The sequence below is a fragment of the Saccoglossus kowalevskii genome, chromosome 5, assembly GCF_978046115.1.
Source record: "Saccoglossus kowalevskii chromosome 5, keSacKowa6.1, whole genome shotgun sequence".
Taxonomy (NCBI): domain Eukaryota; kingdom Metazoa; phylum Hemichordata; class Enteropneusta; family Harrimaniidae; genus Saccoglossus; species Saccoglossus kowalevskii.
Window position 1 is genome coordinate 11,459,581 of NC_140645.1, and position 26,387 is coordinate 11,485,967.

Below are 26,387 nucleotides of genomic sequence, written 5' to 3' on the forward strand. Positions count from 1 at the left end.
GGACTCGTAGCGACGTATACAACGCGTGTAAAATGCAGTTTACGTACATTAAATTCCAACACGCGCTGCGCGACGACCACCGCCCTTTAATCAATATGATATATAGAAGATAATATTTGGTAATCGTAGTCCTAAATAACTACTAAAAATAGCTAGACGTTTCGAGCAATGGCTCTTTATCGATAGCAGGGAAGAAAGTGTTATCAAAGTAAAAGTGCCCTTTAATCAACGTGAGTACCTCGCTCTTAACAATGTGTACCCCAATACCAAAAGCCATATAATAAAAACAATGTAATTGCTGCAAAATAGAACTCTTACACTGGATTCAAGTCAGTAACTTATTCACCGAGCACCGTCTTTCATTTATTTATGGATCAAATCGAGTATAAAAGGTTAAAGTAGTAGAAATAATTGAAGTTACCTCAAAATATTCCTCAAACACACAACATACTATATAATTAATCTGACTTGTAAGGTACCCATGCCAAACATAGCTATTTAAAAAACCTCTGAATGTATTACTACATGTATTATTTATTTTGATAACTGTAAACATCGTACGTGCGCATGTAAGACTGTCAGTATGAGAGTTTTCGAAACCGGGTTCGAAAACCACCTATTAACACCAAGTTCAAATTGAAGTGCCCCTTTCGGGTTACTGAAGTTATTTACTGAATTTGATTTCTTTCCCTGAGACTGGATTGCGTTTGCCGTTACTTGTATGGGTCCATCTTGTGTGTGTTTGGTTGTATTCACAGTCAGCTGGCATGTGTATCGCTGTTCGAACTCACCCACGTTCGAAAATTGTCACCGTGAATTTAGAATGTTGGAATGTTGACAAGAATGTTGGTTAAATATTTCGCTCTACGTGTAAAACTTTTATTTTTTTCAAGGCTGCATTTGTCCCAAATTCGGATGCTGTCTTCCGTTTTGCTGAAGAGCGCCACACGTGGTGATAGTTTTCATAGATATCTTGCGCCCTCGCAACAGGCCTAGACATCCAGAGAAAGGTTAAAGTTTAAAGCAGTCAAACCCTTCACCCGCGACCTTCAAAAGAAGACCCTCAATTAGATATTGAATTCTTATCTTTATTTTTTGGCGAACCTTTTCCCATACCTTACACCCAACCACATGCTGTTATCGACGCTACTTTTTCGATGACGGGGCCGATGAAAACACGATATCAAACGCGAAGATTGTTAGAGCTTGAAGTTGCAGGCAGGAAACGTCGACACAGGAGAAGACATGACGAATCCTTGTTGCCATCGTCAGAGTCGTTCGGTGCTGTTTCGAGACAGAGCAAAATATTTATAATGCGAAAAGCGACAAGTAAGCTGAAGACAAAGTACAGAAAGAAAGGTGAATACTTTTATATATATATTTATTCAGAAATCTGAAATTAACGATTCGTATAAAGCATATGCCGGTTGTTGTCTACATCATGCAAATTTGGTTTTCGCGGCAACCCGGCTTTCGACATTTATACTTTCATTTACACGCCATTTATAAAAATATTTTATTTTATTGAAACAACACCATAAACTAAACAAACAAGGGACTGTGTGCAAATCTAGTAAGCTCTTTTTTTCAGTCGTTAAGGGAATCTTTTTTTCTGTGAATACCAGGAATACCATGTTACACAAGACACGAGTGCTATTTTAGACTACTATAGACAGACAGACTAGCAATGCGCCTTTTCCTTTGGTCATATGCGTGCCACGTTTGTTTTGAGGCTTAAGGTCGAAGTCTACTCTTAAATTAAAATACCCAGAATTTATTCATTTTGCAATAAACTGTATTCCAAGGCAATATAAGAATATTGACCTACAAAAAGTTGGGGGTCACCAACCTGTTTTTCGAGAAATTGATGGTTATATTTTCGTGGAAAGTCAATATTTTGACACTATATAACATTTTACGATAGGTTCCTATGGCAGCGATATGCAATATCTTAAAATCTAGCCTGGTGACATAGGCTAAAAAATCATATATTGTTAATGATGGAGTACTTTTTGTTGTTCTGAATTATGTAAAAAATCTGCGTTTTAAAAAGTCTCAAAAAATGCAATTTTTCGTTAACATTGTGTTCTATGGAATTGTTCTAAAAATAGCAATTTTCAATAAATATTAGAACACTTTTCTCAAAAAGTTTAACTGTAACACACAATATAACGTTATTTTATTGTACCATGAGACATTAGCTTCATGATTGCACATAATAAACTAATAAACATTGTCATGCGATTTATGACCAATTTTGTCAAAAATTATGACCTTAAGTTTTTAATCCAATAAACAACCAATCAAACTAACGCGACTATAATATAATAAAGCAGTGTCCTTTATTATTTCATCAAAAAACGCGAGATAGTGCAAGATGTACACAGGTAGTAGTATTACCGTAGTTGGGCCAGAGTTTTTCTTTTGTCTTAGTTAAATAATCTCCACAAATGCGACAAAAAGTATGCAAGCTATTTCTGCGTTTATTCTTCATATTTCTGTAATTATTATCCAAATAAAAATAGAAATAGCTAAAATTATGCTCCATTAACATATCAGCTTTCTACTAAATATTCGGTTATTGTATGAACATATCAAGTTTTCAAATGCATTGTCCACAAAAACTATGTAGCATCCACATAAAAGAACACTACTATTTGACCTTTATAGAAAAATTTTCACATATTCTGAAAAAATTTAAATAATGAGAAATATATACTACTATATATATACTATTTATTTCAGACAAATAAGTCCATATCCACACACACACACAAAATAATAATATTAGTAAATAAATACTAGAAAGAACAAGAAATAATATCAGGAAATGATAGTTCGCTTGCTATTACATAATTGCACATAGCATCTCAGTACAGCATTTCATTCCAACGCTGCAACAAGGCTGACTTCCATGTCAAATCACTGTTCCATAAACTAGTTAATATACTGTTGTTGGACTAGCATGCACGCTCTCTAAATTTATATACTATATTCCTGTAAGTTTCATAAAATGATTTGACACGGTTAGCAACAAACATTAATCTAGCACTGTGGTCATATGGATAGTCAAAAAGTCTACGGAATAGGTTGTTATAAGAAACCTTCAAAGAATTAAGGGTCGCTTTGTTAAAAAAGCACCACAACTGTGAACAATAAATATCATAACATGTTTTGAACAAGAGACATTTAACATTATAGCTGCACTTAACGAATTTCCTAAGAAGTAGGTTTGCTCTCACACAAAACAAGCGACGTTGGTGGTCAATGTCTGCATTATCTTTCATGTCACACGTGACCCTATGACCCAGATACGTAATCTGCAAGACAAATTCTATGTTCTGGCCCATCAGTTTAATCTGTGCCAGAATGTTCAGTTTAAGCTTGGATGGAAAGTACATACACTTTGTTTTCAACACGTTATAGAGCATAACTTTGCTCATTATATATTCATGAATGTCGTAGACTGAAGTAGGAGATATTAAAAATGCTGTAACTCATCCAAAACTTAGCAGATTTGAACAGAAATGTGTGTCAATAAACTACCAGCAAGGTCTGCCGAGGCACGCTTCCTACAGACACAGACCTCAATTCAAACCTACAACAATAGGCGTTGCTAGTCTGTTCATAGTAGACTGAGGTGCTATACAATTTTGGGGTGAGATTTAGGGTTTAGGGAAAGTGTTCATTTTGTACCCCACCTCTATAGTTAACTACAGGAGGCATTTACAATTAAATTGGGAGGCTTGGGGTGAGAGTTTGAGTTGGGGGTGGCGATGCATAAAGAAAAGGTCAGTTTATTTAAATGGAATTACATATGACATAGTTTGTTTTGATATATACACATTATATACATTTCACATGTCAGGACTACATTAACATTACTATACATTTCACATGTCAGGACTACATTAACATTCCTATACATTGCACATGTCAGGACTACATTAACATCCCTATACATTGCACATGTCAGGACTACATTAACATTCCTATACATTGCACATGTCAGGACTACATTAACATCCCTATACATTGCACATTTCAGGACTACATTAACACCCCTATACATTGCACATTTCAGGACTACATTAACATTCCTATACATTGCACATTTCAGGACTACATTAACACCCCTATACATTGCACATGTCAGGACTACATTAACATTCCTATACATTGCACATGTCAGGACTACATTAACATCCCTATACATTGCACATGTCAGGACTACATTAACATCCCTATACATTGCACATGTCAGGACTACATTAACATCCCTATACATTGCACATGTCAGGACTACATTAACATCCCTATACATTGCACATGTCAGGACTACATTAACATTCCTATACATTGCACATGTCAGGACTACATTAACATCCCTATACATTGCACATGTCAAGACTACATTAACATTCCTATACATTGCACATGTCAGGACTACATTAACATTCCTATACATTGCACATGTCAGGACTACATTAACATCCCTATACATTGCACATGTCAGGACTACATTAACATTCCTATACATTGCACATGTCAAGACTACATTAACATCCCTATACATTGCACATGTCAGGACTACATTAACATTCCTATACATTGCACATGTCAGGACTACATTAACATCCCTATACATTGCACATGTCAGGACTACATTAACATCCCTATACATTGCACATGTCAGGACTACATTAACATCCCTATACATTGCACATGTCAGGACTACATTAACATCCTTCTACATTGCACATGTCAGGACTACATTAACATTCCTATACATTGCACATGTCAGGACTACATTAACATCCCTATACATTGCACATGTCAGGACTACATTAACATTCCTATACATTGCACATGTCAGGACTACATTAGCATCCCTATACTTTGCACATGTCAGGACTACATTAACATTCCTATACATTGCACATGTCAGGACTATACATTAACATTCCTATACATTGCACATGTCAGGACTACATTAACATCCCTATACATTGCACATGTCAGGACTACATTAACATTCTTTTACATTGCACATGTCAGGACTACATTAACATCCCTATACATTGCACATGTCAGGACTACATTAACATCCCTATACATTGCACATGTCAGGACTACATTAACATCCTTCTACATTGCACATGTCAGGACTACATTAACATCCCTATACATTGCACATGTCAGGACTACATTAACACCCCTATACATTGCACATGTCAGGACTACATTTGCATCCCTATACTTTGCACATGTCAGGACTACATTAACATCCCTATACATTGCACATGTCAGGACTACATTAACACCCCTATACATTGCACATGTCAGGACTACATTAGCATCCCTATACTTTGTACATGTCAGGACTACATTAACATCCCTATACATTGCACATGTCAGGACTACATTAACATCCCTATGCATTGCACATGTCAGGACTACATTAACATTCCTATACATTGCACATGTCAGAACTACATTAACATCCCTATACATTGCACATGTCGGGACTACATTAACATCCCTATACATTGCACATGTCAGGACTACATTAACATTCCTATACATTGCACATGTCAGGACTACATTAACATCCCTATACATTGCACATGTCAGGACTACATTAACATCCCTATACATTGCACATGTCAGGACTACATTAGCATCCCTATACTTTGCACATGTCAGGACTACATTAACAATATTCCTATACTTTGCACATGTCAGGACTACATTAACATCCCTATACATTGCACATGTCAGGACTACATTAACATTCCTATACATTGCACATGTCAGGACTACATTAACATCCCTATACATTGCACATGTCATGACTACATTAACATTCCTATACATTGCACATGTCAGGACTACATTAACATCCCTATACATTGCACATGTCAGGACTACATTAACACCCCTATACATTGCACATGTCAGGACTACATTAGCATCCCTATACTTTGCACATGTCAGGACTACATTAACATCCCATACATTGCACATGTCAGGACTACATTAACAATATTCCTATACTTTGCACATGTCAGGACTACATTAACATCCCTATACATTGCACATGTCAGGACTACATTAACATTCCTATACATTGCACATGTCAGGACTACATTAACATCCCTATACATTGCACATGTCAGGACTACATTAGCATCCCTATACTTTGCACATGTCAGGACTACATTAACAATATTCCTATACTTTGCACATGTGAGTACTACATTAACAAATTTAGCCTTCTGCTTTCTCGCTGGCTGTTTTCACACACCTTGCAAAATTTGCATGTGCCAGTAATTTTGAAATCACCTCATGGTTTACACATTGTTTCAGCTTCTACAGACACCTCTCTCAACATTGAAGGTTGGTTTTTTCTAGACATGGTGTTTGAGAGACCTTATTTGTGTCACTCAAGTGTAACCCTTTCTTACAGTCTATCATCATAATAATTAATAAAAAAACATGGTGACTTAGAGAAAATGTTATTAAGAACTAATCCAATATTCTGCACAAATAATCATCGAAATATGATTCATTGTTCAGGTATACATGTCAGGTATTGAATCCTTAATTAAAGTTACAGAATATCATTATTTTCTAGAAGGTGTCGTATATATAGAATGTAACTGTTTCACTTATAAATAAGTAAAAGATATTCAGATTTTATCTATATGTTGTTAGGCATAAAATTCGCTGGAATGCATATTGAAGTTTGTAGAATATTTAAATTCTTCTGAGTCAACTTTCCAACAAAAAGTTTTCAACTAAGAATTGTTGATGAATTTTGCAGTTGGAATAAATAAATGTAACCGATTCATTTGGTTGTCTTCATAGGAGATTAAAAAATGAGATCTTTTCTCATGGTTCCCAAAATGTTTTCAGATTACAGTGAATACTATTATTTCCTGACCATTTGTAGTTTTCATTCTTGTTCTTAATGGAAATGAAAGAAGTCATTATTAAACAATTAAACAAAATAACAACTATGTTTATTTGTAGATAAAGACTTTAATCGTAACACAAGAAAGAAAGACATAAAAAGAAAACTTCAAATATGCAAGACTCAGAAGCATGGAAAAGATACTGTTGAAAAAAGTACCCAGACAGATGTGGATGTGATTACAACAGCCGAGTGTCAATCAATACTCGCCTGTAATGGTTGTTATGCCATGGGATATTTCCCAGCATTCACTGCAGACTGCTGTAACAAGATACTATACTGTAAGAACTGTACAAAGATTTGTCGGAAATATTGCCCTTCCTGTTACCAACCTCTTAAAATTGTTCCAATGCCATGGATTCGTGAATTTCCAGAACTACTAGCTCAGAATAAGAGGCGTATAACACGTGGTAATTACCCAACCAGTGTATCATCGTCAAAAATGACTCAGACACTGGGTGAAGCTATTCTCAGAAGTGATCTACAACGCCTTTTTACTTGTTGTATATGCTGGTGTGTTGTTCAGTTACCAGCTGAAGTATGTCTTGTGTGTAATAAACTACTGGGCTGCATTCAATGCCTGAACCATTTTCGTTCAGTCTCGCAGTCTGACAGATGTCCGTATTGTCAAATCGTTATGCAAACACAGAAATTCCCACTTGTTGCTGGGCTAACAGAGCTGTTGAAGTCTGATGCAGGTTCTGATGTGTTACCCACCTGATTGACACTCGCATGTTTGTTTTATTTTAGGGTAGTTGTTTATGTGCTATTGTTCTGATAAAATTAGCATGGTACACAACAAATCTTGAAATCCAAGTGTACACACCAACATAAAAATAAAAAAATGTTGATCGCTTGTCTATGTTGAGTTCACTTGACACATAATATAACATAGTAATTGTGTAAAATACATCCATAATTAACATTATTCTCTTATTTGAGCTGTTCTTAGTGTATCATAATAGCTACTAGTTTGCTTAGAAGGATTTTCTCACTCATAATGAATCAGATCATATTTGGATCATTTAAATTTCGTACATACGTTGCACATGCACATGAATATTTTGCTCACATTCATTTAGACATGTGTATAAATGTCACACTTGTTTCACAAACCAATTGAAAGTGGCAGAATGACGTCCTTTTAAAAGCTAAAAAATATAATTTAGTATTGCCACAATTTGCCAAGGCACTTTAGAACATGACACGCATGACAATACCAATGAGAATGAGAATGATTAGCAGTTGCTTGGCAACCTTGCATAGCACATGGATTAATAATGATGACTTTGCTCTCGTACATAAACTATATGTGCTAACATTATTTTTACCTTTCCCGTATCATCAAAGATAAACGGGGAAAGATATATATTAAGGGACAAATGTCTGTCTGTCGTTGTCGTTGCACAATAACTTTACTAATTCTATTCCAAACTTTATTAAACTTGGTCACCTAATTTAGCAGTATAAAACCTTTCCTTAGTGTGAATGACAGATGTCTGGTGCGAAAATATGCAAAATTTCCCCTCTTAAAAAGTAAAATGTCATTCACACTAATCCAGACCTTTTAGTAGAGAGAAACATGAAAATATAGTCTTCTCTTGATTTGTGCCCTGATTAACCCCTCTTCTCTTAGAGTTATTCAGCCCTCAATATGGGCCTTAAATTATACCCTCTTACATGCAGATATGCTGCCTCTAATATGTGTCTGAATTATACCCTCTCACACAGAGATGGTATATAACGTGTGTCTGAATGTTTGACATATTAAAAATGCATAGTTTTTGCAGCAATTCCTAAAAATTTTGAACATTGCAAAATATAATGATATAGGGGCTATTCAAGCACACATGCTGTAGATGGTAGATCAACACAAATACCACAGGTACTATGTCTACATGCATGTCATGGGTTCTAGGTCAACAACACATGTGTCGTAGGTGATAGGTCAGCACAAAGGGTCATAGGTTAGCACATAAAGGTTAGGGTTTGTGCATATTTTGCAATACCAATCCCCCTACCGAAAAGCTTCATTTGTAAGAAGTCATTTAAAAAAAATATATATGCGTTAGCTGACCGCACAACAGGATCATAGGTGATAGGCCAGCATAAAAAAGTCAAATGTGATAGGTCAGCACAAAAGGGTTATAGGTGATAGGAAAGATGATTTGCAAAAGCCGCCTCGCCATAAGACAAAAATCATGGCCAAGCAGAGATTTCATGAATGTTGGCAATCTGCGAATAAACAAATTGAAAACCACACCCTAAGTTTGATTATTGACATTCATTATTTTGTGATGCATGATTTGTATAGTTGAGTTTGAGGAGCTGTTAATACAACAATTGTGTGTCCTTTCTTCTGAACTCTGCGATAGTTGACATCTCTCGTATATGAACACAACTAATTCATCTGAAGATTGTTTTGTTACAGTTGACGCTATTCTTTTCATTGATCATGGTTTTCATCTAAGGTTTCTTGGAATGAACATTAGTTGGCATTTTTCTTTATTAAATGTGAGAAACATTATCTTTTAATTATCTACTCCTAAGGCAATAGTGTACCACATTGATACAACTATATTTCAGTGCAGAAGTTCTCATAAACACACAAACAAGTATAATAAATTATTTGAAATAAATGTGTTCAATACCTGCATCGTATGTACGTAACATCGTATTGTCTGCAGATGATAAAAACAAACTATATAAAAGACCAAAAATACGAGCAGAAAAAATAATCTGTAAAAAATGCACTTGAAATACATTTTGTAACGGGGTGTGATTTACATAATACTGAAAGAGAAATACTTATCCAGAATTCACAAATGTACTCCCTGTTTGTTACAAGAAACATGACACCATAAACATGTACTTATCATACATAATTGTATATCATCATTGTCTTAGGATAATTTGCCATTTTAAACTACAGTTATCTTAATTTTCTTTAACTTTCATTTTTTTTACTGTTTTAAAAAAAAATTATTACATAACTGTCACACGCAACGTAATATTACCGTAATTGGTATTATAATAGTACAGGTTGTGATGGTTCAAATACGAAAATGGCAACAGTAACAGAAAGACTTCCCTGGCGGCGATGATAAAATACGAACACGGAGCCAACAGATGAGGTTTCAACTGGTACTGGTATTATTATACTCTGCAAACATCAGTATAATAACGCGGTAAAACTCCACTACTCCAATGACGAGATACTTAAACTCCAATACAATTCAACGAGATCTCCGATCTGAACTCAATGCTGAACAACTCCCCTATATATACCCCCACTGTCTATAAATAGACCATTAAATCAGCATACATAATGAGTCTGGAACTTACTACAAATTTCTAGAATGTTCCATTACCTTCTATTGCCTCCTACAGTGTTCTATTACCTATTCAACCAGTTTCTAAAAAAATCTAGAATATTCCACCCAGACACAGTACGGTTCTAGAACATTCTCAGTGACACGGAAGTGCATGGTAAATAAGTCGTATGCGACAATAACTGTGATGGCTTAATTATCGTATTATTAAACCAATTCTGAGGTACCAGGGTTCGGGGAATTCGCCACCTTTTCACTGAACAGAACACATAATTGAATTGTGTCACATATCATCTCAGTGCCACGTTGTAGCTCTCTCACGACTGCCTACCTCGTGGTGTTCCACCAAGCTTTATTCACTTCTCAACTCTTAGCCAATTACAAGGGAGTATAAAGCCTAAAGTCGTAGCCTCCAATCATACAGCCAATCACACGAAGTACTGGACAAATCATATCTACTAATAAATTGCCCCCTATGTCGGAAAATAAGTTTACATTGAAACCGTTAGTTATACTTATAGGCGCCAAGAAGATAAAAACATTCCATAGTTGACAATTATGTCTGCCAGTTGTCCCATTTACTAATCCCCCTTAACATACGAATGAACCTAATCATGACAAGTTATGAGCAGGTGTGGATTATCCAGGGGGGCATCAGTGAAAGTCGCTATAACTGCCAACAGCGGCCTCACATCTAAGTACATGGAAATACAAATCATGACATAACAGCCTAAAAGGAATCTGTTAACTTTTATTATGGTGTAATAAATGAAATTATTATTATTATAACATTATGTAGCATCAACAAATAATAGCAAAACCAAATTCATAATGTTTGGTAAGATGATCACAGAGTGCTTATAATATCACAATAAAAACCAATTAGTTTAACAAACATTAAAGCGACGGCCAAGCGTCTGCCCATAAAACATTGCGTTGTTATTGTCACTTGGGACTCAATTCCCGCGCGTGCGCAGATAGGACCCTTCCGCTTTAACCTTTCTCTCTTAATTGTGTGCATGCACCCGAGACAAAATCCAGCAATCCATCTTTGTGCCACTTCTGTAATGTCGAGTATTCTTGATTGAAACCATGTCGTGTTTTGAAAGATCCAGCTGTAATATTTGTAAACTCTCCAAAATAGTGATAGGGAACAAATCTGCCATCGGGACCAGCTGGAAATGGATAGAATCCATATACACTGACTTTATCACAGAGACATACAGCGACACCAATGGTGAGCATTCCTGCTGTTGGAGCTTTTTTGAATTTCATTGCACTGGAATATAAGAAATCATGATAAAATATTAAGATTTGTTTTTCACTTTAGATACAGTTACACCATTTGTATTCCATCAAACTGTGAAAAAGGAGCCAGAAGTTCAAAAGACGACATGATTTTCTTGGGGTCTTACATACAAGATGTCGGTTACTACATAATAATGCTCGTATAAAATATATAAAATTCCAGTGTTGACGGCCCAGTTGAAGTTGGTTGACATTGTTATCTCAAATCAGATAAATATTTTTATGCACTTATTCACATAAGATTATTATAGATACTGATTCCCAGTCCAAACTTCATTGTTCAAACCCAGCTTTGCCTGATTGAGAACTCTCATTCACCTTTTATATTCCGAACTTTGACATTCTGAGCTGCGAAATGCCTTGCACTAAAGGGTGTGCAAATATCTAACCTGCATACGCAAGGAAACGATACAAAACAGTGGGTGCTACTAATACACATATGAAAGCAATAAAGTATAGAATTACAGAAATAAATCATTGATATGAGTGATAATATGGCTGTAATTGTAATCACTTACTGTATGTATTATGATCCTGATTCGAAGTAATCATCATAATTATATTTAGTGATCGATATCTGGACATGCTAATCACGTCGGAAAGGGTACATAGAAACAAGCGAATTGCGATATCACATTATGAATGAAAGTACAATTACTATATATAATATGGATAAATTAACTAAAAATAAGCCTTAGGGTCTTTCCCTGTTCAACAAAAAGTTACATTCAAATGTCGGAAGTTTATTGTTGAGATCTGGCGTGATTTCACACTGCATGCGTGCTCATAGATTACGTTTACTGTATGCCATCTACTCCGACTGTCTCAATTACGTACTTCGAGGCTAGTGGTGCTGTCTATCAGTGACTGCGCTGATTTCAAGCAACTATTACGTATTCTGTGTTCTCTTGTATATCTATTGTAAATTGTTTCTTGAATGTCATGCTAATATCAGGTTTAGTGGCAATAACCCAATCTTTCACCGTTATTTTGAGGCTATGTACCAGTCAATCTATTTAGTACAATGACTCACCTTAATAAATGTGTATAATTTTGTTCAACTTCCGTGTAAGCCACCTGAAAATTCAGATCAAATTTTGACTTGAGGTACTTGACGGAATATACCAGCTTTTTAGTTCTTGCTGTTCGAGGTGACCCAAGAGTCCAAAGTATTGTGTTATTTAGATACCGGAAGTTATCAATGAAATTTGGAGAGTCACTGTTCTTTTTTGCATACTTATGAATGTCTTTAACTCTGGTTAGATTAATGTTGGTTACATTTGTCTTGTTGCCAACGTCACGGCTGAATCCTTCAATTTCTGGAATGTTACAGCGGATGACAAAGTCGTTGGAGTTGATCTCGTCACCACAACTGCTGTTTAGAAGAATTCCACTGTTACCAACAACGGCACACGTCTTCTGGCGTGGTATCCTATGCACGGTCATGTTTTCTCCTTTAATTGTAAATGGATTGCCTCTTGCAAATTTACTGAATATTTGTGTGCTATAGAACAAAAGCATAAAGAAACGAAAATGAAAAAAAAAATGAAAGAAAAACAACGATGCTTATATTCGTTTTTTTTTTGATAAATGAATAGCCAAACTGATCTACCTATGATATGTACCTGTTTTTTGTTTTCTGTTTTGTCTTGCCTCTGAGAGAGTTGTTTGCCTGTTTTTCCATGATATCACCCGCATGCACTCTTTTTGCTGTATATTTATATGGCTTTTCATTTCCTGTACTATTTGTTAGAGAATCGTCGCTCTGCTGTGCTGTTATATTACTCATATGCAACGTTATATTCATTGTCCGTTTCACATGCATGACATTGGTTGTAGTGTTCGTAAAAGAGTTGTTTGTTTCTTGTTCAATGATGTTAACCGTAACCGATGTTGTTTTCATTCTGGAAAGCAAAATCAACGGGCAATATTTATCCATGCGTTGAAAATAGATTTGCTTTGATTATATAACTAGCAATTATCTCAGCTTCTTTTTAGTACACATCCTAGAACTTTAAAAAAATAGCTTCTAGACGCTTTTACCTTTTGTTGTGAAATTTTCACAAATGATTGACAATGTGTTTATCTTCAAAACGCCGTCGGGGCATTGTTTTTGGTTGTTACAACAGTGTTACAACAATCGTACAGACAACTAACCCGGGTGTTAATTTATGCAAAAACTCGAAGTAGTGAAATTTGAGCTGCTGCCCTGCAAAATTGACAACTGGTAGACAGTTTTCAAGACAGCACTTTCTTCATAGTAAATAGATGTACCCATAAACCAATTTTGACAGGAAACAGAAGCATGGTTTAGAAGCTAATTTTTTTTAAATCACTTTTGACCAAAAAAAGCACATTTTTGTGCATATTTCAATCTACAGTGTCCATGGCAAAAAAAAAATACCAACCATATTTTTAATTCTTACAATAAGCTTTCCGAAAATATAGTTTTGTGGACAAGGGAGGTCATCTTGGTTTCGTAATTAACTAATTAAAATACCTGTCAGGTAAACTGCATCTCTACCTTAAACTGTTTACATTCTCTGCAATGTACTAGTTTTTAAATTAGCATATGCAAACAAGATTTCAAAACAACAAAATTATGTGTTTTCACCTTAAGTTTAATAACTTGTCTCTGCGCCATGATTGTATGGCCCCATTGTAAAAATATGAGTACACCATCAAATATACGACAGATCCAACACCAATCAAAGACAAAAACTTTGTTATTATGGAGTTCTTCATAATAAGAGTAGCAAATCCGTACACGTTGAGTCAGTCGTCTTTTAAGATAGAAACCATTGTTTTCTGTAATCATAACAAACACCTATGACAATGTCAATATAGTTTTTCACTGATAATTTAACATTTGACACTCTGATTATATAATAAAACAACAAGACATGAATGTCACAATCCCCGTCATTTAATTATAAAATAATACATGGAACATCTGCAAACATTTGAATTATTATATACTCTGTGGGTACAACTCATCATCAAGTGATTTCCCTTAATCTAGTATTGTACTGATATATGATGTACTGATGTATCAATGTCTAAAGTAACCGTTTTATCAATTTTTGAAAAATCAAGAAAAAAGTGAAAATTTCCCTTCTCGCTACCTTAATAACTCCCATTGACCCATGTCCAAAATCTCAGAGTACACAAGTGTAACCAAACTATGTCTCATCGCGGTTACTAAAAAATAGTAACCGTGGTCTCATATACATACTCATGCATATTGTGGTCCATTTCTGTCATTGATAACCCTAGCATTACTATCTAACCTAATTATTTATTCTGAGCATGCTCAGTTGTTCTGTCAGTGTTGTAGGGAGCGGTTATTTTGGATGACAATTGCGAAAAAGACCCACTTAGGATTTTCGGATCTGGAAAAAAAATTGGGTGCATATTCAAAAGAGACTTATTCATCAACTTGCCAAGTTTCATTGATATCTGCTGCAGAATTTCTGAGAAAATGTTGGAGATATAAAGGGAGGTAGACGGACGGAAAGTAGAAATTAGAAACTATAGAGCGCCTTTCAGCCTGCGCCTGAACAAACGGGGACTAAAATTGAAGCTACAAAATCGCAGTATTTTAATAAATCCAACTGAGGAATGGTGCAAATATCGATTAAAATACTAAAAAAATGCCCAACTTGCCGCTGATTGGACGCGTCGACATTTGGACTCGTTATTTGGCATGTTATGGGGCGACGCCCTCAGTGGTGGAGTTCACATATCATGCCGTCATGACAACGCATGCAACGATTAACACTGTCTTCTAGCGTGATAGTAAAGAATAGGACAGGGAGCATATGGTGACGATTGTAGTTGTAATGAATATCTGGTTGTACTATACTGCTGATGTCCTTATGACTGGATTGGTGCGTATACGTGTCGAGCGATCCTAGTGTACCACTCACTGCGATGCGAGTTACCCATTCCGTGTTACAACCACTTCAGGGGGGGGGGGGCAAGGGTTATTTTCGTTCAACGTAATTGCAATATTTTTTGTTCGTACTACGTAAATTGAAAAAATAAATTCCGTAATTCTGTAATCACAGGCTAGACGTACAACGTAATCGATCAACTATTTTTTTCGTACACTGTAATAATGTGTCATTTTTCTCAGTACGTACAAGAATTTACATCCAAATAAAAAAAATCGTAAAGAATAATCCAGGGAAATTACATTATAGAAACTGTAAAACGACTAGATGACACAATTCACTACAAAATTGACTGTCAAGACGTAAAAGGCACTCTAACCGAATGAAGAGCATTACGAGGGTAATATGCGCGTGCATCTCTACACACGGCGCAGCAATGGCGGAGAATTTGAGCCGGAGAGCTCTTCGGACCATTCAATGTTCCTTTTTTTTAACACTAAACTGTAAAAACGTCTTTTTTTCCCTTGTAAATTGTAAAAAGCCCTTTTTATTTCCCGTAAAACCGTACCAGCTACCACCTTGCCTCCCCTCTATTCAACCTGACGAGCCATCCACCTATAACAACTCTGATAGACGAAACCCACTTTGTTCACACAAGTCAGCGCCCACTTTATTAGCCTATCAGGGACAAGAGGGCTCTGTCTTTACTTGTCAATGGCGTCGAACAGAGCATGTTTCGAAGTGATTAGTGATCTAACGGCGGTATTTATTAAATCGGACGAGTGAAATATCCCTGTTCACAGTGGGATGATTGTTAATTAGTGAGTTGGTGTTTGTAGTCAGACGTAACTGACACGGAGTGTCGGTTTTATGAAATTAGTGTCGTCCTTTTTTTTTACCTTCGGTACTCGCTGTAAAAGCTTGCAGATGTAAGTAAGAGTAAGAGTGAGAATATCTATATACTTTAAGAGTTTGAAAACTGTGCACGCCCGGCAATAGGCGCCGCCATTGTGTTTATTCCACAAATTATGCGAAACGAGACAGATACTGAATTGTTCGAGTTACGCACATCGAGTTAGAAAAATGACCACGCCCATATTTCAGAAACCACGCCCAAAATGTAACTCGATGTTCAATTAACAGTTAACAGAACTTCGAGTTACGGGCAATATATATTTTGTCTTTGTTTGAACGTCCATATTTAGTAACTCTAAATTTAATAAACAGATAACCCAATACAGAGTTACGGCCTAGATATTTTTGTTGTTTTGTTTAACATTCAAATTTAATGAATCGAATTTTAAATAAGTGTTAACCGAGTTACGGGAAACATGATACGTTAAACTAAACAAAAACGTTACGTTGCCCGTAACGTGGGCGTTAAACAACATAAGCAATTCATGCTGCCCTTAACTCGATGTTTGGTTAACTGTTAATTGAATATCGAAATTTAAATTGTAGGCGTGGTTATGTTTATAACTCGATGAATTCAGCATTTGTTTAAAAAAAATTATGAGGTAACAAGTATTTAATACAAAAATCAAATAAAATGATCCATCGCCAATGGCAACGGATTTCAATGTTGAACACAGAAAAATTCTCAGTACCTCGATTCGACAGTAACCACGAGACTTTCAAAATTCCGGGGTCGACACGTTTTGTGTTCTACAGTACAAACCACGCATATGTTTTCAACTGAATGGTAAAATAAAATGCAATGAACCGTCATATTAGCCATCATAGAAGTAGAGTCATGTCTACTATTCAGTGTGTTGTGTATTTTCACCAAATACAATTACAGAAATGCAGTATTCAACGTCTTTTTGACGTTAAAAGTGTCATCTCTATTCAAACTTATGTTTATTCAAACTTACACGTCACTGGAAAACAACAATCCATCAAAATGTATAGAATATTGGTTAGCCAATATATTAAACATCAAAAGATAACACTAATGTTAGAAATACAACTCTCACTACCCTTGTTTGGTCGAGAATCTGAAATAGGAACTATTTGCTTATAAAAACTTATTTTTTTGGAAAGATATATTATTTTTATTCGGCATTCTTTTTTTCCTGTGTTGGTTCAGTTATGGGACCAAGTTAAGATCATTTCCATTTATTTTTCCGTCCACTTAAAATACGTTGATTCAAGATGCGACTTTCATTATGCCTTAATACTATGGTGGGATTATTTTTATTCCACCTTTTTCAGTAACTAAACCGAGTGGAACTCTAATTATAATAAGATTGACATTTGAACTTAATCAAATATTTCAACATATTTTGGACAACTTCTTACTAATTAATACGTGATAAAACACACTCGGAAGAACGTTGATCAGTTCTTCGCTTGAGTTATGCAAATGTCGACTATGTCAACCTTTCCTCGTGGTACAATGCGCGAAACACAGAGAAAACGTTCCAAAGACACGCGCGTTTTGTATTAGAGGTACTGAGTATTCCAGAGGGGAGTTGCATGACAGGATTGGTCGAAATAATCGTCTCACGTTCACAAATTAATGTACATGAACAATGAAAAACTCGTATTTTCAGTAAAATTGTGCCAAAATGATTTCCGGTAGCATAAATGTTAGTTCTAAATTGACTGATTATATCGTTACAAGCTGAAAGAATAATCGAAAAACTTATGTAAAGGTGTTTTTTGAGAGATGATTTTGACTCCAGCAAACTGTTGAAAGTAACCACATGCTTTTTCTTTACACTGATCAAGTTACGAAATTCATGGAGAATGCAGAGGCACGTTTATGTTTCACTATAATTTTTATTATTGTTTCTCTCAGTGACAAGTTAACTAATTAAAATGCATTTCCAGGAACCACAGTGTGTGTGCATGCGCAGTTTGAAATTGAACAATTTTGAACGCAATAAAATCACGCGTAGAACTCGTGCTCCAGCAAGATATTGTGGCATCAAACTGGCTGTCGTTTGAATTGCATTTTTCTATGAAATGTTTGTAAGTTTTGTTGAGGATTATTCAGTAAAAAAATCGCTGAAATTATTTCATATGTTCGTAAAAGGGATGCTGTTGCTTTGACGATGGGCTACAGAAGACGACAGGGGAAAATAATATGTGCGCATGCGCGGGTATTGTGGGCGTGTAATCAGCTGGAATACAATTTTTCTGCGTTTCTTTCCGGCGCATCTATGATTTTGAGCTCATTTATATTACTTGGACTTGTTCGTACGAGTTTTTGATAACGCAATGTCACACGCAACGTAATATTACCGTAATTGGTATAGTACAGGTGTGATGGTTCAAATACCAAAATGGCAACAGTAACAAAAAGACTTCCCTGGCGGCGATGATACTTAAACTTCAATACAATTCAACGAGATCTCCGATCTGATCTCAGTGCTGAACAACTCCCCTATATATACCCACACTGTCTATAAATAGACCATTACATCAGCATACATAATGAGTCTGGAACTTACTACAAATTTCTAGAATGTTCCATTACCTTCTATTGCCTTCTACAGTGTCATATTACCTATTCAACCTACTTCTAAAAATTCCACCCAGACACAGTACGGTTCTAGAACATTCTCAGTCACACGGAAGTGGTAAACAAGTCGTATGCGACACGCAACTTATACCATGTTATAGATAAGATATTTTTTGTTTGTTTTTAAATGGTGAATTTTTTAATATGGCGTAAATTGGGAGTTTTTCACGACATCGGGCATCGTTCCATGTGACCGGATATGTTTATTGTCTTGTCATATTCACACTTGTGGGCATGGAGTATCGGAGAAATACGATGAAGACAATGTCAGGACGTTACTGGGATAAGTAAATAGAAGGAGAAGATCAGTTGTCGATCATCATAATATAATGACGAAACGGCGAATGCATTGTTATACGAGACTGCGATAGCGATACCATCACATTCACGTGTATCTTCGAATGTAGTAGTACCCTGTACACATTAGGATTTGTGTGAATTGATCCATTCCTTGTTATCTCTGAACTTTTATATAAATAATTACTTTTTCTATGTAATTCGTTGACAAAAATTCATGCTGAATTGACTATCGTTCGAATTCTGAAATAATTGAAACTATAAAATCTGTATTGGTTCGATAAATAATTTTATTTATAATTGACATCTATCGTATGTGACCAACAAACATTATTGTATGACAATTACTAAACGTTTAAAAAAGCAGTAGTAAAGCACCACTTCGTACCATTGCATAATACATGTGGACTATGTGGACATGTTGTCAGATACAGTGTATGCACAATGTTTGTGATTATAAAATGACAATATAATAGGGATGTGAATGCAATCTACGAGCTTAACCGAGCTTATGCGATGAAGTAGTTTTTTTTCTCAAACTAGTGAAGTATATGTGCGTTTCCCTCGAAAATAGGCCTTTTTGATTTATATATATATATATATATATATATATATATATATATATATATATATAGATATATATATAGATATATATAGATATATATATATATATATAGATATATATAGATATATATAGATATATATAGATATATATAGATATATATAGATATATATAGATATATATATATATATATATAGATATATATAGATATATGTCAGAAGTCGATCCGCCATCGCGTGTTGTATATCTGCCCCACTATGAAACTCGCCCAACTGCCCCGCCACGAAAATAGGCCTTTTTGCCCGGTGGCCGAAGGGAAGACGTGTAGTGGCGTGAAGCTAGGCGATGTGGTGCCGTACGCGAGCGCCGGTTCGAGTCACGCACGCGGTATGTGTTTACTATAATTAGACAAAGTCTTTACCTTGCCGTTTATTCGGTGTTATTTGCTTACTTTACTTCCTATGTCGACAGCAACTATGAGTTTAAAATTATTTCTCAGTACTTATTCACTGTTACAATGCTGTACCATTACTTTCACCATCCTACTACAGCCAGATTTGAAGGCCTTTGCCGCATTCTGGCCACGCTGTGTGGCGCGGATCGCGTGGACGGGTTTCATGTTCTCTTCACGTAATAGGCTCGGTTATTAAGCATCCTTTTTGGGGGATGCCCGGTGGCCGAGGGGAAGACGTGTAGTGGCGTGAAGCTAGGCGGTTCGAGTCACGCACGCGGTATGTGTTTACTATAATTAGACATAGTCTTTACCTTGCCGTTTATTCGGTGTTATTTGCTTACTTCCTTTAACTTAGTTTGTTGAAATATGCATTGCCATTAATAATTTTGAATACAAACAAGTTTTAGAATTGAAACAGCTGCAAGAAAGCAGTCTACCAAAAGTCCTATCAAAGATATCTCTTTCGAGGGAATTATTATTCATAGTCTGTGATGGGGTATAACTCGCATCACATATTGGGAGCAGAAAATCTGTTTGGGAGGAGGGTATAATTCATATTGGGAGCAGAATAACTACGCATATTATAAAATTGGCATATTTCTGTGTGATGGGGTATAATTCAGGTACAAATTGGGGCAGAATATCTGTATGCAACAGAGTATAATTTGTGGCCCATACTGAGGGCTGAATAAATCTTTTGCCGATCAGTTCGTAACAAAAGACAAATTCAGTATTTTTTCTGTACGTCTGTTTTTAGTGAAAAACTCAAAAAAAGGCCTATTTTCGGGGAAAACGCACATACACTTCATCGTTTGGGAAAAAAATTACATTTTCACACAATTCACACACAGAGCTAACTAAAATATATAACACGCAGGTAGTCAAATGTCATCTTCACTGTGAAATACAGGTTTGAATATAAACGCTCACGAACCTGGGTATTATCCTTCAATAAATTCAACACTGTGAATAATCATGTGTTTCTTTGACACGAATACATATGACAAAAACATTGATAGGAATACCATGGAACTACAAGGGTGGTTTGTAATTTACACTAATTAAAAATCTATGTGGTAATTTTATTGGAAAATAAATCACAAACATTTTTAATAATTTTTTTCACTTTCAACAGAAAATTTTGTTTGTTTTTACATTCAGATAGTAAAATCTCTAGAAGGTGCTGAAATTTGCATAGAATAATTTGATATATTTATAGATACTATTACATCTAATTTGGAATGAGCATAAAATGTCTTGGTATTGACCTGCTGACTAATTTTCTCTGCAGGAGTTCTTCTTTCTTATTTTTCTGAGCTCATTGGTGACTTTCACCTTTCTCGTACTATTTTAACCTTCCTTTCTTGAGATGGATACTACCAGTAACAAACTTGCCTTGCGCATATTTCTAGTATGTATTCCTACACTTTCCATTGACAGAGAGGGCACCATAATATGCAGTAAATTGTCTTAGAACGATGTTCGTCTTTAAATCAATAGAAAGTCCCTAAGCTATTTTTTTCATAATCGTTGCTGGCGGGCGATATTTAAAGCGCGGTGGTCATCGCACAGCGTGTGTTCGAATTTCGTGTAAATAAACAATGTATTTTACACGCGTTGTATACGTCGCTATGAGTCCATATCGAACAGGACGTGGCACGACGACAGCTGCCCTTTAAATCCACTTTTGGCTAGTTACTTGCTGGTAGTATTAAAAAAATAAAAACGATGCGATATTCAAGGGGCGGCCAACGATGCCTAACAAAGAAACCCAAGTTAACCCCACCCCGGACCCCACCTTCCTCGCGATCGAGTCACCGTCCATGCGGCATAACAAATCCATCCACCCGTATTGCCGATTAGAACCACTGTTAGTACGACTAAAAAACATTTCCATATCAAAGAGTGAACACGTCGTGTTGTATTACTGCATAAACGCAGGCAGACACTATGTTTCCTATTGGAAATGAAACAGCTAGCGGCAAGTATGTGTTTATAATAAAAAATACAAAACGAAACAGGTATACTAAATACTGTAAAATGACTAATTTTCACTGGCTTTAAATTTCACTGATTTACCATTTCAGGCATATTCAGTGGGTTTTAAATTCACGGTTTTGTCATTTAGATAATGTGTTCTATGCTAAATTGTACATACTCACTGTGTTTTAATTTAGCGCATTTTTCCAGTCAGTGAAATAAGCTAAATTAAAACCCAGTGAATAATTACCCCCTTTACAGTAGTTTATTACTGACGCTCATCAAATAAACTAGAGCTTAAACAAATTAAGTGGACAACCGGGCGACAACGTTACAAAACTTTGTGGCCTGGCAGAACACTTGATGGGCTCGGACGACCGGTAATTTCAAATACTGTTCATACGCCCGATTAAATCAAACAAGTCCCGCCAGGTCTTGATCTGTCTATAAATTGAATAATCACGTTCGGCATAAGGGGACCAGTTGCGTTTTTTTTTTTTTTGAATAAAATTTGGGCAGTACTGTTAGTCACGAAAATTGATGAATAAATCAATACACATAAAACGCGCTTCCCGTGACGACACAGCGGTCTGTGCTGGGACAGCGCTTCCTGTGACGACACAACGGGACGCAAGTAACTAGTAATCGCCATATTGGCCGGTATTCTGGCCGGAAGACACGTGACTGAGTGACGTAATTTGAAAACATTCCAAGTTCCGTTTTGCGTAAACGTGTCTGTAATACTACAATAAAGCCATGCTCATACATTCTGTCTGCTTAGACTTACATATTTGAGATATTTCTAACATTCCTCGCTGTTTCTGTGCAAAATAAGTAATAACAAAAGAAACATTTTTTTATTCGCCCAAATTTCGAAAGTAAAAGGAAACCCCTGAACGGCCACGAGCGTAAGCGCTGACGTCAGGTAACCATAGAATAGAACAAGCAGCGAGAAAGTGATGGACCAATCAGAATGCTAGATTCATTACTAGTTACCGGCCTCTTGCGGCTTGAAATAAGATGATTAAATCGCAAAGACTTATGGAAAGGGTTTTCCTTTTACTCTCACAAGTTGCACGAATATAAAACACGCCACGGAGAGTGTATGCGCCGAAGTCACCGGACGCGACGAGGAGCTCCCATTTGAACCTGGGATTTGAACCAACTTGAACATTCCGACCGGCAGCGGCGATCGTGACACTGTTTCAGCATCGGTCACTGAAACAGCTTGCTGTAACAATAAACTTGCATCGCACAAAGCTTGACATGCTTCCCCAATTTTGGCCACTTTTGCCGAGGGGCGCAGACGACGTTTTTCCTGTCACGTGTGTGTATAATACCCCCTAACGTATCTATTATAATTAGCTTCGACTAGTTTTATAAATTCGCTATAAATAATAGTCAGCAGTAAAAATAAAACTTATGTTTATGCTGTATAGTACACTGGGATATAAATACAAGATATATTTATGTCACAAACGCGTAGTTTCAAACCCATGACAACTACTCGTATGTACTCGCGCCTACGCTGATCTAGGGAGTTTGTTCACCATGCATAAATTATCATAATTAGAGAGATAAACATGTCAAATAATGCTAACATAATGCTAAAATGATGACAAATAATATATAAATGTGAACAAAATGATAAAATAATGTAAAAATGCTTACATAACCAAAACATAATGATACAATAAGGATAAAATAACATGAAAATGCTGACATAATGATGAAATAAAGATAAAATAAAAAAAACAAAATGATAACAATGTGAACATAATGATGAAATAATGTGAAAATGCAAACAATATTAAAAAATAATGTGAATATAATGATAAAATAATATAAAAATGTGAACATAATGATGAAATAATGTAAAAATGCAAACAAAATTAAAAAAATTGTGAACATATTGATAAAATAATATAAAAATGTGAACATAATGATGAAATAATGTAAAAATGCAAACAAAATTAACAAATAATGTGAACATAATGATAAAAATATAGCTGCATAGCAGCGATGACGGGTTTCGAGCCTGCGTGGCTCATGGCAAATTGCACTTGCTTATAATGTGATTATTTGACGAACGTTTCATGGCTAGAATGCAATGTTCTTAAGAAGTCCTCTGGTATTTTGCTATTATAAACCACACTGGAATCAGCGTTTATAGTCATCTGTCCAATGTCATTCATAATTAAGGAGTTGTTTGATGTTATTAATCGTGATACTATATGCTAAATCGCTTTTCAAACAAGCAAGCAGTTTTTAAGAAAATAATATTTTGAGGTTTTTTGCATTTTTGTGTTAAATTCAAGATGGCCGCCAAAACCACTTGAATCGTGGGAAATAGTTTCATGAACACATAATCATCTTATTGAACGGATGTTGTATGCCAGGATTGGTTTAAATCTGGCAAATTGTTCATGAGTTATAGCGTAATTTCACTTTTTACTAAATCCAAGATAGCTGACAAAGGAAGCCATTGTTCAAAAATCTGCTTCAGTAACTATGTAGACCTATCAACAGAGATACTATACGCTAAATTGCTTGTCAAACAAGCAAGCAGTTTTTAAGAAGAGAATTGTTTGAAATTTTTTGCATTTTTTGATAAATTCAAGATAGCCGCCAAAACTACTTGAATCATGAAAAATATTTTTATAAACACATAATCATCTTATTGAACGGATGTTGTATGCTAACTTTGGTTTCAATCTCGCAAATTATTCATGAGTTATGTCGTACTTTCACTTTTTACTAAATCCAAGATGGCTACCAAAGGAAGCCATTTTTCAAAAATCTGCTTCAGTAACTTTGTAGAGCTATGGATATATGTGCAGCAAAGCAAATTTCTAATCACATGAATGAGCCATTTTTAAGAAGAGAAGTTTTTGGTCATTTTCAGTAAATCCAATATGGCGGCCAAGGTCACATGACCACTAATATATCAAATAATACAAAATGTGAACATAATGAAACAAGAATGTGAACATAATGGTAAAATGCTAAAAGAAATGTTTTTGGCACTTATCTCACCCCATACGAACATTGCCGTGGTGACATGTTTTGACCACATGCGCTCGTAACGTTTCTTGCATAATAGGAGTAGGGCATTGCACTCTGATTGCCAGTGTGTGCGTGGTTTTATGGTGTGCTTTCGTCCACTATGAGCAGGTGCGTCGTCCATTATTGTCTAAATTAAGGACAGTTCCAAAATCAACGCGCTGTGAAAGCGTTCATGCTATTGCCATCCACATTTACATTATCCCGATTACAAGAAGTGATTTATAGTATTTTATATAAATCGGATTAGACCCTGCATTTTAAGAAGGAAGTAATGATGCTGTCAGGCGTAAAGTCTTTAAATTGATGTATTCGGTCTAGTTAACATGAAGAATGCCGAATGTAGACGTACTACAGAATACATAATGCTGTTAGGTTCGTCTGGAAAACACGTGCAGCGCACCATGCAGTTTTGCTGAAACGAACGAGCAAACACATTACTGTTAACATGCTTGATGTTTCATACGCTCGTTGTACATATGCCATCATGGTGTCTTCAAGACTCACCTTAAGACTTTAAAACTGGTTATTGGTTTCCCCCAGCCTGTATCCAATGCCAGTGTCAATGATGTTGCAAGGACAGTAGCCTCGTACTATTCCCTACGCACATGAAGGGCCACGTCACCTGCATATGTGTGAGAAGGTGTTCGATTGGTAACGTTGGATGTTATCCACGATGCTTCAAGAGGCGTTGCCTACTAGACGTTCCCTGCGTATCTGTGTGCAATGTTGTGAGACGAATGACGTCGTATATTACCCACAATGCTCCAGAAGGTCATTTGTGAACTGGATCTCACAATGTGTATGCTTAGCTTAGTCTTATAATACCCATTGAATAAAGAATATTCACACTGAAACGTTTTTTTGTTTTTTTTTCAGAAAACATTCATTATTTTTATTGGCAATGTATTTGCCCTAACCACGGTTAGTAGAAGAACGGTTAGAAAACGCTCGGTCCATTTGTTAGGATGTGTTTCTCGGTAAACATTG

General features: G+C 35.9%; 2 protein-coding genes across 4 annotated transcripts; one reads left to right on the forward strand and one right to left on the reverse strand.

Annotated features, from left to right (window-relative positions):
• Nucleotides 1–980: 980 nt before the first annotated feature.
• On the forward strand, nt 981–7,904 carry LOC102805033 (uncharacterized). The gene is made up of 2 exons (XM_006824290.3): nt 981–1,359; nt 7,036–7,904. Exons 1-2 carry the CDS (start codon nt 1,158–1,160, stop codon nt 7,695–7,697), a joined length of 864 nt encoding a protein of 287 aa, XP_006824353.1. The 5' UTR covers nt 981–1,157; the 3' UTR covers nt 7,698–7,904.
• A 3,135-nt stretch (nt 7,905–11,039) lies between these two features.
• LOC100374748 (CMP-N-acetylneuraminate-poly-alpha-2,8-sialyltransferase-like) lies at nt 11,040–26,164 on the reverse strand. Of its 3 annotated transcripts, none has more exons than XM_085499128.1 (5): nt 25,905–26,164; nt 14,231–14,424; nt 13,242–13,520; nt 12,650–13,120; nt 11,040–11,587 (listed from the first exon to the last, which is right to left on the reverse strand). In XM_085499128.1, the coding sequence occupies exons 2-5, from the start codon at nt 14,359–14,361 to the stop codon at nt 11,302–11,304; spliced, it is 1,167 nt and encodes a 388-aa protein (XP_085355254.1). In that variant the 5' UTR covers nt 14,362–14,424; nt 25,905–26,164; the 3' UTR covers nt 11,040–11,301. The 3 variants fall into 3 exon arrangements, with proteins under 3 accessions (XP_085355254.1, XP_085355253.1, XP_002741026.2); XM_085499127.1 differs by having other exon boundaries at nt 14,231–14,443; XM_002740980.4 differs by lacking the exon at nt 14,231–14,424.
• Nucleotides 26,165–26,387: the final 223 nt, after the last annotated feature.

What these genes read in the sequence shown, in the direction of transcription:
- LOC102805033 (XM_006824290.3), top strand. Translation starts at nt 1,158, where the DNA reads ATGACGGGGCCGATGAAAACACGATATCAAACGCGAAGATTGTTAGAG. An exon ending in GACAAAGTACAGAAAGAAAG is followed by an intron (nt 1,360 to 7,035) that starts GTGAATACTTTT and finishes GTTTATTTGTAG; the next exon opens with ATAAAGACTTTAATCGTAAC.
- LOC100374748 (XM_085499128.1), bottom strand. Translation starts at nt 14,361, where the DNA reads ATGAAGAACTCCATAATAACAAAGTTTTTGTCTTTGATTGGTGTTGGA. An exon ending in AAACAGAAAACAAAAAACAG is followed by an intron (nt 13,121 to 13,241) that starts GTACATATCATA and finishes TTTGTTCTATAG; the next exon opens with CACACAAATATTCAGTAAAT. An exon ending in AATTATACACATTTATTAAG is followed by an intron (nt 11,588 to 12,649) that starts GTGAGTCATTGT and finishes CTTATATTCCAG; the next exon opens with TGCAATGAAATTCAAAAAAG.